Source organism: Triturus cristatus, chromosome 8 (genome assembly GCF_964204655.1).
Source record: "Triturus cristatus chromosome 8, aTriCri1.1, whole genome shotgun sequence".
NCBI classification, from domain to species: Eukaryota; Metazoa; Chordata; class Amphibia; order Caudata; family Salamandridae; genus Triturus; species Triturus cristatus.
Window position 1 is genome coordinate 845,302,140 of NC_140591.1, and position 16,566 is coordinate 845,318,705.

At 46.8% G+C, this 16,566-nt stretch overlaps 1 protein-coding gene and 1 long non-coding RNA gene across 3 annotated transcripts in view; one reads left to right on the forward strand and one right to left on the reverse strand.

The window, feature by feature from the left end:
* LOC146805161 (uncharacterized) overlaps window positions 1–16,566 on the forward strand; it is a 245,637-nt gene that overhangs the window by 207,687 nt on the left and 21,384 nt on the right. The window lies entirely within an intron of this gene.
* EPHA3 (EPH receptor A3) overlaps window positions 1–16,566 on the reverse strand; it is an 853,417-nt gene that overhangs the window by 121,123 nt on the left and 715,728 nt on the right. For both annotated transcript variants that reach the window (XM_085622346.1, XM_085622345.1), the window contains exon 13: window positions 10,521–10,730. In XM_085622346.1, the coding sequence (XP_085478472.1) occupies window positions 10,521–10,730 (210 nt within the window). The remainder of the gene's footprint in view (window positions 1–10,520; window positions 10,731–16,566) is intronic.

The window sequence follows — 16,566 nt, forward strand, 5'->3', positions numbered from 1 at the left end:
TATGAAGCGAGGGAGTTGCAGAGGTCTTGCGATGGGGTGATGTCGTTGTTTCCTGCGCTGGGGTTGGATAGCTCTTTCACGATGTTAAAGAGTTCCTTGGAGTTGTGTGCGTTGTTGTCCAGCCGGTCCTTGAATGCAGTTTTCTTGGCGGCGCGGATCAGCTGGTGGTGCTTCCGGGTGGCCAGCTTGAAGGTGGTCCTGTTGTCCGGTGTAGGTTCCCTTCTCCAGACTTTCTCGAGGGCTCGGCAGTTCTTCTTGGAGCTCTTGAGTTTGTCGGTGAACCACGGGGCTTTCTTGCTGCCGGGTCTGCTGGGCGGGGTCCTCAGCGGGGCGAGTTCGTCCGCGCAGATGCTGATCCACTTCGTGAGGTTGTCGGCGGCCTGGCTGGGGTTTGCTGAGCTGGCAGGAGGGTGCTGGCTCAGGGAGGTGGCGAGCTGGTCTGCTGTGATCTTGTTCCAGCTTCTGCGGGCGGCCTGTTGCTGGTGGTGGTGGGTCGTCGTTCTCTTGAAGGTGAAGTGGACGCAGCAGTCCAGAGTCTACTAATCACTGATCATTCTCACATCATATACCTGTGTTTTGCTTGCACATATAACATATATTGCTTAAATCAGGTATAATTTTATGAAATTACCAATGGAGCAAAAAATAAATCGAATTTGTCTGTGATTTGAATTACCAGGAAGATGGAGTGTTAGAAATGGGGGTCTCTAGTTGGCAGAGGTAGGTACCTTTGTCCAAGTAGGGACCCTTCTTCCTAGTCAGGGTAAGGGAGTTACACTCCTAAAATAACCCCTGCTCACCCCCTTGGTAGCTTGGCATGAGCAGTCAAGCTAATCTCAGGGGCTGTAAAGCATTTGAACATAACCAACAGTAATACAGTGAAAACATTGCAAAACGACACCACACCAGTCTAAGAAAAAAATATGCAATATTTTTATATATCTAAAACAAGACCAAAACCATAAGAAATCAACATACAGTACTTAAAAATATATACTTTGCAAGATATCCTTAAAATTGCAGAAATACCTCAAAAACACAGTTTGTACGAGTCGGTAGCTCCGCCCAGGGTTAGCTCGATGCTGAAAACAACAGTTCCAGCCAACAGCATCGGTACGGGCCAGCGAAAGCGTGGACAGACTCGGTAACAGTACCTTTCTCGTTGATGCTGGCACGTTGGTGCTAGCCTGTCGTTGCAACCGTCTCGGTTGCATTGCAAAATGGAAGTGGTGTAGGGTGCGGTGCCCTCTTGATATGGTGCAGGCAGTGGCTCGGTAACAATCGTCCATACGGAGTCGGTGAGATCAAGGCTTACGGTGCACTGTGAGGCGGTGCTCGATGCGGTGCTGGCAGGTTGCAGTGCAAACGACAGAGCAGGTTAGTGGGAGCTGGTGTCGGTTGGCCCAGACTGCTGTGTGGGAAGAGGCGGTGGGTTGTGAGACTTACAAGCGGTGCCCCCAGCCACGATGCGGTCACAGGTGTCGAAGTCAGCAGCAGCGATGGCGTCAGTGAGACCAGGATGGCGAAGTGAAGCGAGGCGGTGCGGAGTGCGGTGCCTACAGGTCACTGTACAAGCAGCGGCTCGGTGGCGGCGTTGTCAGTCGTTGTTGTCGGTGAGACCAGGGTTGCGGTGTGAGATCTGGACGTTGCCTTCTGAGGTGCCGTTAGTACACAGAGCCAGCGATGGAAACGGTGACGGAGTCGGTTGCGTTTCCCTGCTCTGTGGCAACTGAAACAGCAGCTCCAGAAGCGGTACCCAGAGGTTGGTGAATCTTTGCAGTCCCTGAGACTTCAGAACAGGAGGCAAGCTCTACTTCAAGCCCTTGGATATACTCAGCACAAGTAAAAGAAAGTTCAGTCCAGCCCTTTCACTGCCCAAGGCAGAAGCAGCAACTGCAGGCCAACCCAACAAAGCAAAAATGCAGCAAAGGGGCAGTACTCCTCCTGGCAGCTCTTCCAGCTCTTTTTCTTGGCAGGTTCCTTGATTCCAGCGAGTTCTAAAGTTCTGGGGTCTAGGCCCCAATATTTATACCAAAAATCCCTTTGTTCTATCAGGCAGAGATTGTCTGTGGTTCGTCCAAACCAGTTCTGTCCTCTCTGGCCCAGCTTCCTGGCAGGAGGTGGCGACAGCGTTGCTCAAGGCAGACCAATCAATCAATCAATCAATGACATTTATAGAGCGCACTACATACCCGTAGGGTCTCAAGGCGCTGGGGGTGGGGGGGGTGCCGCTACTGCTCGAACAGCCAGGTCTTCAGCTTCTTCCTGAAGGAGAGGTGGTCTTGGGTCAGGCGCAGGTCGGTCGGGAGGGAGTTCCAGGTCTTGGCGGCCAGGTAGGAGAAGGATCTTCCTCCTGTAGTCGCTCTTCGGATGCGGGGGACGGCGGCGAGGGCGTGGTTGGCTGATCGGAGGTGGCGTTTGGGAGCGTAGAAGTTGATTCGGCTGTTGAGGTAGCTCGGGCCTTGGTCGTGTAGGGCTTTGTGTGCATGGGTGAGGAGGCGGAAGGTGATTCTTTCGTTGACGGGGAGCCAGTGAAGGTCTCTCAGATGTCCGGAGATGTGGCTGGTTCGTGGGATGTCGAGGATGAGTCTGGCTGAGGCGTTCTGGATCCGCTGGAGTCTCTTCTGGAGCTTGGCGGTGGTACCGGCGTAGAGGGCGTTGCCTTAGTCCAGTCGGCTAGTGACGAGGGCCTGGGTGACGGTCTTCCTGGTCTCGGTGGGGATCCACCAGAAGATCTTCCGTAGCATGCGTAGGATGTTGAAGCACGCCGAGGAGACGTTGTTGACTTGCCTGGTCATGGAGAGGGAGGAGTCCAAGATGAAGCCGAGGTTGCGTGCATGGTCTGTCGGTTTGGGTGCGATGCCCAGGGGGGGAGGCCACCAGGAGTCGTCCCAGGCGGAGGGTGAAGAGCCCAGGATGAGGACCTCCGTCTTGTCCGAGTTCAGTTTCAGGCGGCTGGTCGTCATCCACTCGGCTACCTCTTTCATCCCTTCGTGCAGGTTAGCTCTGGCGGCGGCGGGGTCGTTGGTCAGGGAGAGGATCAGCTGGGTGTCGTCGGCGTAGGAGATTATGTTGAGGTTGTGTTGGCGTGCGATGGCCGCGAGGGGGCTCATGTAGACGTTGAAGAGGGTGGGGCTCAGTGAGGATCCTTGAGGGACGCCGCAGATGACTTCGGTGGCCTCTGACTTGTACGGTGGTAGGCGGACTCTCTGTGTTCTTCCGTCGAGGAAGGAGATGATCCATTCCAGCGCCTTGTCCAGGATTCCGACGTTGCTGAGGCGCTGTACTAGGGTGCGGTGGCAGACAGTGTCGAATGCCGCGGAGAGGTCTAGGAGGATGAGGGCCGCTGTTTCTCCGTTGTCCATCAGGGCTCGGATGTCATCGGTGGCGGCGATGAGGGCGGTCTCGGTGCTGTGATTGGCTCGGAAGCCGGACTGTGAGGGGTCGAGGGATCCATTTGTCTCGAGGAAGGCGGCCATCTGCTTGTTGACGGTCTTCTCGATGACTTTGGCAGGAAATGGGAGGAGCGAGATGGGGCGGTAATTCTTGAGTTCAGTAGGGTCCGCAGTGGGTTTCTTGAGTAGAGCGCTGAGTTCGGCGTGCTTCCAGCTCTCAGGGAAGGTGGCGGTGTTGAAGGATGTGTTGATGATGTATCGCAGGTGGGGTGCGATGACAGCGTCGGCCTTGTTGAAGACGTGGTGAGGGCAGGGGTCGGTCGGTGATCCGGAGTGGATGGAGTTCATCGTGCGGATGGTGTCTTCGGTGCTGACCGGGGTCCAGGCGTGGAGGGTGGTGGTGGGGGGTGGTTGTTCGGTCTTGGTGTGCGTTGGTTGGTTGTTGAAGCTGTTGTGTATGTCCGCGATCTTGTTGTGGAAGTATGAAGCGAGGGAGTTGCAGAGGTCTTGCGATGGGGTGATGTCGTTGTTTCCTGCGCTGGGGTTGGATAGCTCTTTCACGATGTTAAAGAGTTCCTTGGAGTTGTGTGCGTTGTTGTCCAGCCGGTCCTTGAATGCAGTTTTCTTGGCGGCGCGGATCAGCTGGTGGTGCTTCCGGGTGGCCAGCTTGAAGGTGGTCCTGTTGTCCGGTGTAGGTTCCCTTCTCCAGACTTTCTCGAGGGCTCGGCAGTTCTTCTTGGAGCTCTTGAGTTTGTCGGTGAACCACGGGGCTTTCTTGCTGCCGGGTCTGCTGGGCGGGGTCCTCGGCGGGGCGAGTTCGTCCGCGCAGATGCTGATCCACTTCGTGAGGTTGTCGGCGGCCTGGCTGGGGTTTGCTGAGCTGGCAGGAGGGTGCTGGCTCAGGGAGGTGGCGAGCTGGTCTGCTGTGATCTTGTTCCAGCTTCTGCGGGCGGCCTGTTGCTGGTGGTGGTGGGTCGTCGTTCTCTTGAAGGTGAAGTGGACGCAGCTGTGGTCCGGCCATTGAAGCTCTGTGGCGTGGCTGAAGTCGATGTCTGTGCAGGAAGAGAAGACTGCGTCGAGTGTGTGTCCTGCGAGGTGGGTGGGGGTGGACACCAGCTGCTTGAGTCCAAGATTGGCGAGGTTGTCGAGCAGGGTGCTGGTGTTGCGGTCGTTGTTGTTCTCCAGGTGGAAGTTGAGGTCCCCCAGGAGGATGTAGTCAGCGGAGGGGAGGGCATGCGGGCTGACGAAGTCGGCGATGTCCTCGCTGAATTGGGTGCGTGGTCCCGGAGGTCGGTAGATCAGGGTGCCTCTGAGGGTGGTGTTCGGGTCGGCGTGGATCTGGAAATGCAGGTGTTCGGCGGTGGTCAGGGTGTTGTCGGTGCTGGTCGTGAGACGGATGGTGTTCCTGTGGATGATGGCGATGCCTCCTCCCATCTGGTTGGCGGTGCGGTCCCTCCGGACAATCTTGTAGCCCTCTGGGATAGCGATGGCGATGTCGGGAGCTGAAGAGGCGTTCATCCAGGTCTCTGTGAGGAAGGCAACGTCAGGGGCTGTGGCGTCTAGGAGGTTCCAGAGTTCGATGGCGTGTCTGTGGACGGAGCGGGTGTTGAGCAGGATGCACTTGAGGTGGGTGCTGCTGGTGTTCGACTTGGCGGGTGCTGGTGCGAGGCAGGTCCGGATGCAGGAGAATTTGCAGGCGTGGCAGCTGAAGGGTCCGTGGGTGCGTCGTGGTGTGGCTTGGTGGCATCCTGGGAGTCGGCCGGTGTTGAGTGCGATGAGGGTGGCGGCGGAGTATGTCAGGCGGGTTGGTCGGGGTCTTCGTGGGCCAGGGGTCCTGGCGCTGGTCGCGATCCGGTCGCGGACGGGCGCAGACGGCTTACCCTTGGCGCGCCTTCGGCGCACAATCGGCGCGCCCGCTGCGCATGGCCGCTGCGCGTTCGCACGGTCGCCATATAAGGCGAAGTGCGCGGGTGGGCAGAGCAGCTGGGAGGCGGGAGCGGGGAGGGTACAGAAGAGAAAGGGGCGGGGTAAATGGCGGTGGCGGGAAGCGGGGAGGGAGAGCGGAGGGCGGCGAGGTAGGCGAGCAAACAGGAAGGAGACTGTTACCACGGCACAATAATTACAGAAAAACAAGCACAAATGGAGGGCAAAAACAAATGGCGAAAAACAGGCAGAAAAGCGTTAACACGGCACAATGATTACAGAAAAACAAGCACAAATGGAGGGCAAAAACAAATGGCGAAAACAGGCAGAAAAATGTTAACACGGCACAATGATTACAGAAAAACAAGCACAAATGGGGGGCAAAACAAATGGCGAAAACAAATGGGGAGAAACCAAGACGGCAGCGAGGCCGGCGGCGAGGCAGTTAGGCAAGGCAAAGGGGCACACGCAGCAGCTGGTGGCCGTGCGGCGCGGGGGTGTCCCACAAGTGGGTCACACTCACCTGCGTCGCACGGTCGCCATATAAGGCCAAGTGCGCGGGTGGGTGGAGCAGCTGGGAGGCGGGAGCGGGGAGGGTACAGAAGAGAAAGGGGCGGGGTAAATGGCGGTGGCGGGAAGCGGGGAGGGAGAGCGGAGGGCGGCGAGGTAGGCGGGCAAACAGGAAGGAGACTGTTACCACGGCACAATAATTACAGAAAAACAATCACAAATGGAGGGCAAAAACAAATGGCGAAAACAGGCAGAAAAGCGTTAACACGGCACAATGATTACAGAAAAACAAGCACAAATGGAGGGCAAAAATAAATGGCGAAAACAGGCAGAAAAACGTTAACACGGCACAATGATTACAGAAAAACAAGCACAAATGGGGGGCAAAACAAATGGCGAAAACAAATGGGGAGAAACCAAGACGGCAGCGAGGCCGGCGGCGAGGCAGTTAGGCAAGGCAAAGGGGCACACGCAGCAGCTGGTGGCCGTGCGGCGCGGGGGTGTCCCACAAGTGGGTCACACTCACCTGCGTCGCACGGTCGCCATATAAGGCCAAGTGCGCGGGTGGGCGGAGCAGCTGGGAGGCGGGAGCGGGGAGGGTACAGAAGAGAAAGGGGCGGGGTAAATGGCGGTGGCGGGAAGCGGGGAGGGAGAGCGGAGGGCGGCGAGGTAGGCGGGCAAACAGGAAGGAGACTGTTACCACGGCACAATAATTACAGAAAAACAAGCACAAATGGAGGGCAAAAACAAATGGCGAAAACAGGCAGAAAAAACGTTAACACAGCACAATGATTACAGAAAAACAAGCACAAATGGGGGGCAAAACAAATGGCGAAAACAAATGGGGAGAAACCAAGACGGCAGCGAGGCCGGCGGCGAGGCAGTTAGGCAAGGCAAAGGGGCACACGCAGCAGCTGGTGGCCGTGCGGCGCGGGGGTGTCCCACAAGACCAGGCCCATTCAGGTGCAAGGAAATCTCCTCCCACTGCTCTAATTGCAGCCCAGGTCTATTCAGCCCACCCCTGACTCATCCAGGAAAGGCAGGACACACCTCGACCCCCCAGTGGCTGTCTGAAGAGAATGTACATCCATAGCTCCTGTCACTTCAAAGCCAGACATTCAATCCACAAACCCAGCAGAGGCACACCGGATGGCTAAGCAAGAAAATACTTTCTAAAAGTTGTATCTTTCAAACACAGAACATAATAATCATCTATACTAAAAGATGCATTTTTACATTCCGAGTCCAGGCATACTAAACTCCATTTCCCTATCTGGTCACAATAGGAAGTTATGCTTGTAAGATGCTATAAGTAAAAGTCCCATTCTTTCCTATGGGACAGATAGCCTTGCAGTGGTGAAAAACGAAATACACTGTAATTCACCACCAGGACATATCACACACACCAGTACATGTCCTAACTTTAGCATACACAGCAACCTGCCCAGGGGGTACCTTGAGACTTATATGTAAGAAAAGGGAAGGTTAGGGCCTGGCAAGTTGGTGTACTTGCCAGGTCGACATGGTAGTTACAAACTGCGTGAAGACCCTGCAGTAGCAGGTCTGAGATACCTTTTCAGGGCTACTAATGTGGGTGGCACAATCAGTGCTGTAGGTCCACTAGTAGCAATTGATTTACAGGCCCTTGCACACTCTGTGCACTTAACTAGGGGCTTACCAGTAAATCAAATCTGACAATTATGGGAACACCAATCCGTAATAACAATTTACACAGAGAGCTTATGAACTTTAGCACTGATCAGCAGTGGTAAAGTGCCCAGAGTCCTAAAACCAACAAAGACAGGTCAGAAAAAAATAGGAGGAAGAAGCAAAATGTTTGGGGTTAAACCTGCAAAAAGGGCTATTTCTAACATGGAGCATAATCAAATTTAAATTTTCCCAATCCTCCTCAGATAACTCAATGCTCAGCTCTACTTGACACGTATGTTTCAATTGATTATGATTTGGGGTAGAGTGTTAATATCAATTTGCATAACAAATACTGAAAAAAACCTTTATGGGCAGCAGACTGGAATACAATCTTAAAAACATTAGCCAATATTTTTTTCTGAAGCTTCAAAATAACCACAGAGTTGTTAGTTCTTTAAAAACCTGACATACTAATTTGTATTATGTAGCTCTTGAACTTCTACAAAACAAAAATACCCTCTGTGTCTAACATTTGAACCAGCTCATCTAATCCCTTTTTACTCCATTAAGGTACTTCTTGAGTAATCCCCAAAGGTAGGATTGGATTTTCCCTGGGAGCCATAAATCCAACATTATATAATGTTATAAAGGTCATTCACTCATTACTGCAAGCGCAAAGAGCCTACAGAACCTTAAATCTCACTTTAGTAAGCATTTGGGATTTTGTAATCTGGAAACAGAATCACTCTATCAAACGCCTGTGCCATCTTTAGCAGGATATTATAAACACAACAAAAGTCCTACCAGGTATCATTAAAGATAGAACAAGAGTTTGATACATGTAGTGACAGTGAATACTCTCAAATAGCAAAAATTGCCCATAACATTTTCAGGGAGATAATGTTTGTTAAAAAGATTTTCAATGAGAAATAACAGGCATAACGTATATATACATTCTACATAAAAGAATACTGCTCTGTGAGTGAGGTGATCACATAGTATGTGTTAGACCTGGCATCCTTGGTGTGGTGTCCCCTGTCTTTTGGACTCTACCCTCCTGTATTTTTGCTGTATGCTGGACTTCATTTTTGCTGGTTTGTGTACTCTGGGTACTTTACCACTGCTGACCTGTGTTAAAGTGCAATTACCCCCTGTGTGAATTGTGATTATGATTGGTTGTCCATGATTGGCACATTTGATTTACTGGAAAGTACCTAGTAAAGTGCACTGTGTGTGCCCAGGGCCTGTAAATCAAATGCTACTAGGGGGACTGCAGCACTGGTTGGGCCACCCACATAAGTAGCCCTGTAAACATGTCTCTGATCTTCCATTGCAGTGTCTGCGAGTGCAGTTTTAAACTGCCATGTCAACCTGGCAAGTACACCCACTAGCCAGGCCATACCCTTCCCTTTTTCTACATGTAAGGCACCCCTACGATAGGCGCAACATCTCCCCATGGGCAGAGGGTAGCACATGTGAAAGGTAGGACATGTACTAGTGTGTTTTACATGTCCTGATAGTGACATACTGCCAATTTCGTTTTTTACTATTGAAAGGCCTATATCTCCCATAGGTTATCATGGGAGCTGCCTTGTAACATCTCACAAGTGTAACTTTCAATTGGCAAGAGATAGAGATTAGGAGTCTGGTCTCCCTGAAGCCGGTATTTGAAAATACATCTTTTAGGAAAGGCGGTTTTTAAATTGTGTGTTTGAAAATGCCACTGTTAGAAAGTGGGCAATTGTTTTGTAATTTTTCTGTGCCTCTCTCTGCCTTTGGAATTAATGTATTGTTTAGACTGACAGTTTGGCTCTTTGTGCATTTACACTAGATAGTCACACAAAGAAGGTGTGCACTGCATATCCTAATGGCCCAACATTGCTGATGAGCCTTTCTGAGCAAGAGTGGTGGGAGGACTTGTCACTGACTAATATTTTAGAATAGTTTTTTTGTAAAAGCATTTACATTTATTAAATGTAATTCTATGGATACCTTTTAGTAATTTTTAAAACACAATAAATAAAAAGAATCCTTCTAGTTATGTGAGACTTTTTAGTTATTAAATTAAATGCATCTTAAAAAAAATAAATTCCTATGCCGATGTGTGAAAAGTTACTAGTGCCAACTTTACACTCATAAATTTTGTTTCAGGCAGTGGGGTTACGTAAGTCTACACTTTACAGTAACTGTACACTCGTAAATGGTGAATAGCTAAAAGTAGAATAAGTGTGACAATGCATGTACTTATGAGTAAATCTACATGTTTAAATTTACCTTTGTGACTAGGACACAAAGTGTACACTTACGTGTCCTCGCCCCTAGAAACTAGGGAGTGGAACCAGATTTACAAATGTAAAGTTACTAATAGTAACTTTTCACATCTAGGTGTAGATCAAGACTGTCTGCTTTTGAACTTCCAAATGCAATTTAAAAAACTTTTGATGATATTCAAATGATTTCCCAATCTAGTGTTCGAACATTTACCAGAAAAAAAACCTCTTTTGAACTTTTGAATGTCATGAATCATATTGCACCCAATCAATTGTGTAAAGCACTAATATAGTGAGTTAAGTATTTCTGATTGTTTAGCCGAGAATTTAAAGTAGCAATTTGTTAACAGCTTCACCTTTGTAAAATATAACATTCTATTTGTGTCTCATTTTGTAGATATAAAATTATTCTCTATAGTTATAAATTCTACTTTTAGCAGTCATCTTTCAACTTTCTATACAGCACCTTTTCCCCAGTCTTCGAAGTTCTTCCTATCAATGGACATACATTGGCATATCAAATAACTGTTCAAGTTGTTCTTTCTCTTTCTGCTCCGGTTATATTCATAATGAAATAAACAAATGTGCTAATTTTCAAATCGCAAGAAATTATGTTGGAAAGAAATAACTCGAAATGCTTTAAGATAATATTCACTAGGAAGATATAAAGCTGTCAAACAAAAAACAAGGCAATAAAAATCAATGCGACCAAGGAAGAATATTGTTCTTCTTGTGAATGGAGTAATTCATGCTGTTGTTTGTGAAAACCTACCCGTGTTGTATATGCAGCTTCAGGGTCATCCTCCAGGACACGCGAAAGGCCAAAATCAGATACTTTGCATACTAGATTACTGTTAATGAGGATATTGCGGGCAGCCAGATCCCGATGAACATAACCCATTTCTGAAAGATACTTCATGCCAGAGGCAATCCCACGCAGCATGCCAACCAACTGAATGACAGTGAACTGGGCGTCATTTTTCTGAAGGGCAATTAAGAAAATAGAAAAAAGAATTAAAACATGCATTTGTTATTACACCAAAATGATTCAAGACTAATCCAATTCAATTTTTAAGGTGAGTAGACATATTGTTGATATGAATGATCATTTAAGACCAGTGTTATCAATTCAAATGTGCATTGAATTTTAAAGATGTTTAGTTGCTGGAAAGTTTGGTCAATGTTAAAGAAGAATATTTATTTCACTATATGAGCTCTAAACCTATCTGTTAATGTCATGCTCCAAAATCTACAATGTTCCCTTTGATAGCAAGGGGTTGAATTACTTTCTAAATGTACACCACAAGTTTCAAACAACATTACTATCCAAATGATAACATAGCTGGTTTTATAACAACTTCCCCTCTGCAAGATGTTATTAATTTTTTCAGTAACATTTTTATTGGGCAATCAAAGAAATAAAAAAATAAAAATCAGTAGTAGACATAACATTAACATCCAAATAGCCAAAGAAAGAATTTTTTCTGTTATATTTTTATTGAGAAATCAAAAAAGATAGTAGTAGAAAAAATAATGTTCAAGCAATAAAATAAAACAAAATAAAACATTGTGAGAGATGGGAAAAAACGGTTTATAGCTCAGTTGGGTTCTCCAGTACATTGGCCATAAGACCTGGTACAAAACACAAAAGAGCCTTACAGTGTACAGCTGGAGGAACTAAAAGAGCATTTAATATATTGGAGGTTAAGTTTGAATTTGAATTTGAATTTGAATTGGGATTTGTAAAGCGCATAGCTACCCTAGGGCGTCCCAGCGCTGACATGACCTAAAGTTCCAGAGGGGGAGTAGAAGAAGTGACAGTTTATGGAAAGAGCCAAGTTTTTAGTTGCCTACGAAAGGCCAAAAGATTGTGTTCTCTCCGCATGGCAAGTGGGAGAGCGTTCCACAGTTTAGGGGTGTTGTAGGAGAACAAGCGCCCCCCGGATCGGGACTTTTTTATTCTGGGAACGCTGGCAAGGGAGAGGGAATCTGATCTGAGTTGTTTGTTAGAGTTATGGGGTTTGACGAAGGATCTCAGAATCGGGGGGCCTCTGCCTTGCATTATTTTGTGTGAAATGCACAAGGTCTTAAAAGTAATCCTTTCTTTAACTGGAAGCCAGTGCAGGCTTTTGAGTGCTGGTTTTGCAGAGCATCTTGATTTGGTTCCGGTTAGGAGTCTGGCCGCAGCGTTCTGAGCGCATTGCAATCTATAGATAACTGATGCCGGTGCCCCCAGGTACAGGACGTTGCCATAGTCCAGTCTGGAATTCACCAACCCCTGCAGCAGCAATGTCCTAGATTGAAAGGGGATCAGATGGAGGATCTTTCGTGCCATTCGAATGAGGCCAAAGCAGGTGCCCGAGGTTTTTCTGGCCTGAGTTTTAAAGTTGAGGTTTTGATCCAACCAGATGCCAAGGCTTTTGACTTCGGGTTTGGGGGTAGGAGGCGTTCCCATACATGGCGGCCAAGAAAGGGATGGAGGGAGTTTGTGTGGGTTTCCCAGGAGAAGTATCTCGGATTTTTCTGGAAGTTCTAGGGCCTTATTTATGAGGCTCTTACGTCGCCGTTGCGTCCCTTTTTTTGACGTTGCGGAGGCGTAAAAAATGCGTCACACTCTGCCATATCTACAAAGTGACGCATCTATGCAGATGCGTCACATTGTAAACCCCTGTGCTACAATATACCTGCAACAGGTATAATGTATGCAGGGTGGGCGTTCTGGTGCAGAAAAGGCTTGTAGAAGTGTTGCCGTGAAATCTCATAGATTGCACTTCGTCACTTCTACAGTCTCACTGCGTCAAATCCTTTTTGCATGGGGCTTGCCCCGTGTGAAATGACACATTGCTGGAGTTGCGTCTGTTTCCAGACACACTCCAGCAATGCTCCATTTTTGCACAGATATGTCAGGATTCCTGACGTTTCTGTCAGTCCTTGCGACATGGAGCGCCATACAGTAAATACGGCGCATCTATGGTGTCACAAGAAAGGCTCACTGAAAAGTGTTGCTTTGCTGTTTTACCGCAGCGATGCAACACTTTACATAAATCAGGCCCCCAGTTTTTATCAATGTGGTTAGAATTAAGTAGTCACTGTATGAATTAAAAACATTAGGGCTCATGTAGGAAGGAGAAAAGATTCCTTCTCTCAGATTATTTCCATGCTGTGGCTTGTAATCACTGCAATGCTAAAGTTTTTGGTTGAATCTATTGAGACTCAACAGAGGCATCATAGGAACACACCATTAGATGCTAACATTTAAAATATCAATAACGTAGCATAGGCAGCACTGTAAGGAGAAAGAGAAAAAAGAGAGTAGACTGAGAAAAAGAAGGAAAGAAGAGAGAGAGTGGATGAGAGCTTTTTCCGTTCAAAGTTTTTTAACATTGGCAGTGTTAATGTTGAACCATACAGTTCGTTAGCCGTAATTACAGCTGTAGAAATGCTGTTGACCTCACTGGAAAACAATGCACATACATGACAAGTGTTGGCATGGCTTAACCTCTTCTTCCTTTACATTTACTGTATCATGGAATTGTATGGACAGACCTCTCTCCATTTTTATGAGGGAGAGCCACACAGCATTGTCACTTCATCCTCTTTAAAATGTATCTCCCTTCTGATTCCTGGATCGATTGTCCTAATGTTAGCATCTTTATAGTGTGCTAGATACTTATTCTACAGTTTTGCCATTTTACTATAGTATTTCCATTATGTCTACTGTACAACAGACAAAGCAGAAAACTTCTCTTCTCCAATGCAAAAGATAGTCCTTCTGTTATGTTTAGAGTACTCCAGGGGTAATAAAGGGGCAATGTCCTTAATAAGTAAGATAAACATTCTATAATGTTTGATGGGAGGCAAGATGCTGGTGTCTGGCCTTTGCTGGCTGGTTACCAGAGATTAGATAATATATGGGGGATGGGAAATCAGTGAATATATGAGCAGTGATGTGGGGACTTGCCCTGACCAGTACATCTAATTAACACGAATGTAATGAATATGTGATGCAGTGGCTTATTTCAGAGCCACAATTGAGTAGTGATTATTAAAATGGCAAGCAAAACATCAGGCGCGCACACAAAGATTCTTGGAAAAGTCACTGAGGGATTGAATAAAGAGGAAGTCAGGCACAATTTGTGCGTAAAATTCATCCCAAAATAATTCTATGCACATGGTCACAAACATTTCTCTCAGCACTATGGCTCTCAGTCCATGGCATAGCACGCTCATGCAAATGGCAGTGAATCACAGAAAAACGTTGCTTTTTGTAGACAGACCTGGCTACATCCCCCAAACAGGTAACGTGCTCATTTCCACGTGAGGAAGAAAAAATCGATTAATCAAAGATCGATTAATCCTTATGTACAAAAGTGCCCACAAAGGAGGAAGTGTTCCTGTGTCCGGAACAAATAAAAATCAAACAGCGTTTCATCTGTCCCAAGGGTGAAACCGATGTAAATGAGATTAAATGTGAAAATAATGTGCCCATATTTTGTGAACCGGTAAATGTTCTTCACATTTTGTGCAAGCAAACTGTGCGATGTTGCAGTTCTCTCTTTCCCGTCACTGTTTGCCCTTAATTCGGAATATGTTATAGATACAATAATAAATTACACGCCATGCATTGCACACATTTTTGTTTTTATGAATCTTGCTATGTATGTTTGGGTGTCAAAAGCCATTTCCTGCCTTGAAACATGCTTTGCAAATCTTACCCCAGATGTTTCAGCGAGGCATCGGAAGAAAATACAATGAGAATTATTCTGTCAGTGAGAGAATTTTTGAACTCAGGGTGCACCTTGCACGTCTATAGCCTTCCTTTTAAGTATCAATATAATAAAATAACAGTTTCAAAATTATAGTTAATAGCGTGCAAATGATGTGCTGTTCGTTAAAAGGTCTCCGTGTGTGCAGTCTGCTGACCCAACCAGTTTAAAGCAGTGCAGATGTCTCATTACTCCAGACATCATTTTTACTGGCACTTGCTAGTTGCAGCATGTTTTATAGCAAAACGACAAGCCCACAAAACAGTGCGAAAGCCTGTAAATCGTTGCCTGCAACACTAGAGGTAGTATTGGTAGCTCTCTTGAGCACAGCACATATGTATAGGGAACAATTACAGGAGCCTGTGCTCCATGTGCAGTATTAAAAGATTCACAACCTACACATTTAAGTGCCTCTGGAAAACGTAGTGTCCCAGATTGCTACTAAAGAATAGCAAATGCTGCTTAATGTGTCCCGTCATTAACTTTTTCCCTGTATCGTTGTATATTGTATTTTACTATGTTCTATCTCTGCTGGCTTTAATAGCACAACGGTGCATTAATGCTATAAAACAATGTTATGTACAAGTAGACCACGATGTAAGAAAATCGGGCCAACATGATTTGAACAAATGTTTTCTTTTCAGGAAAATATTTCAAAAAGTGCCAATCACTATACATGCCAAACACAAAGAGATGATGGACGGAGCTCTGTAACTTTTCAGACACTCCCCCCCACAACCCCCAGTCACAGACCTGGATTGAATCCATCATTGTTCTTTAGCTCACTTCACCACCCCTGTTCAGACACAGCCATATGCAAATCAATCATGATCCTGTTCCTTGTGGGAACAGTCCAGCCTGAACTGCCAAGCCAGGTCTTCCCTGGACCGGAAACAAGCATCCTGGGACCGGTTTCGGGGTAACACAATCATCAGCCAGGCTAGCTGGAATCCAGTGGTAAAGAGAGCAAGGGACACAAGTCTGGGCATACCTTGCCAACTATGTGCGAACAAAGCAAACACAAGGTGATAATGGACGGAGCACTGTATCTTTTCAGACACTCACCCCCAGTCACAGATCTGGGTTAAATCCATCATCATTCTTTAGCTCACTTGCTTGTTTATGGTCCGGGGAAGACCTGGCTTAGCAGTTCGGGTTGGACTGTTCCTATGAGGAACAGGTTCAAGACTGATTTGCATATGGCTGGGTCTGAACTGGGGTGGCGAAGTGAGTTAAAGAACGATGATGGATTTAACCCAGATCTATGGCTGGTGGGTGAGTGTCTGAAAAGTTTCAGTGCTCCACCCATCATCTCTTGTGTTTGCTTAATCACTATACATGAACAGCACAAACATGTTGGATGTAATGCTTCAATACATGTCTGCAATTACTAATATCTTCTGGTCTAATTCAAATTCATAATTTGTTGTCCCATCTGTGTTATCACAGACATAGACCGCTCAAAACCATATTAGTCCTGTGATGTCCTAAAAGGAATGTGGCGTCCAAACAGCTAAGCCACATCTCATTTGAACAGGAACATAAACCGCCCAGACCAGTTTTAACCTTCTTGGGTATTAATCCAAGCTGGGTGCAGTTCGAGTTCTATTATAGAGCCAGTTCAGGACCACCTGAGTATACATCTCCTACTTAAAGAGATCCATTTAAACACCACAAGAAGTAATGGATGCAATTTCTCGAATAATTTCAACCTCTGGTACTTACTCTGGGACTCAGTCGAATCTATCACTTTATCCCATCTTGTCACTGCAGGAAAGGACATATAGGAATCAGTGACCAAAAAAATAGATCAACTGGAATGCCCCAGAGAACAATTAGTGGGGCTGATATTATTTCAAGGATTCCACTCATCATTTTTTGTTTTTTTCGGTGTCAGTGAGATGTCCTAAGTGCGATGGGTATGCCTAGATTTGAATCTTCCATAGGGAATAGTTGACAATTGTCATGATGTTAAAAGTAAATTCTTTTTAGACACCTAAAGTCAGGTATTCACACCTATAAGAATTTAGAAGCTTTTACCAAGAGAACAAA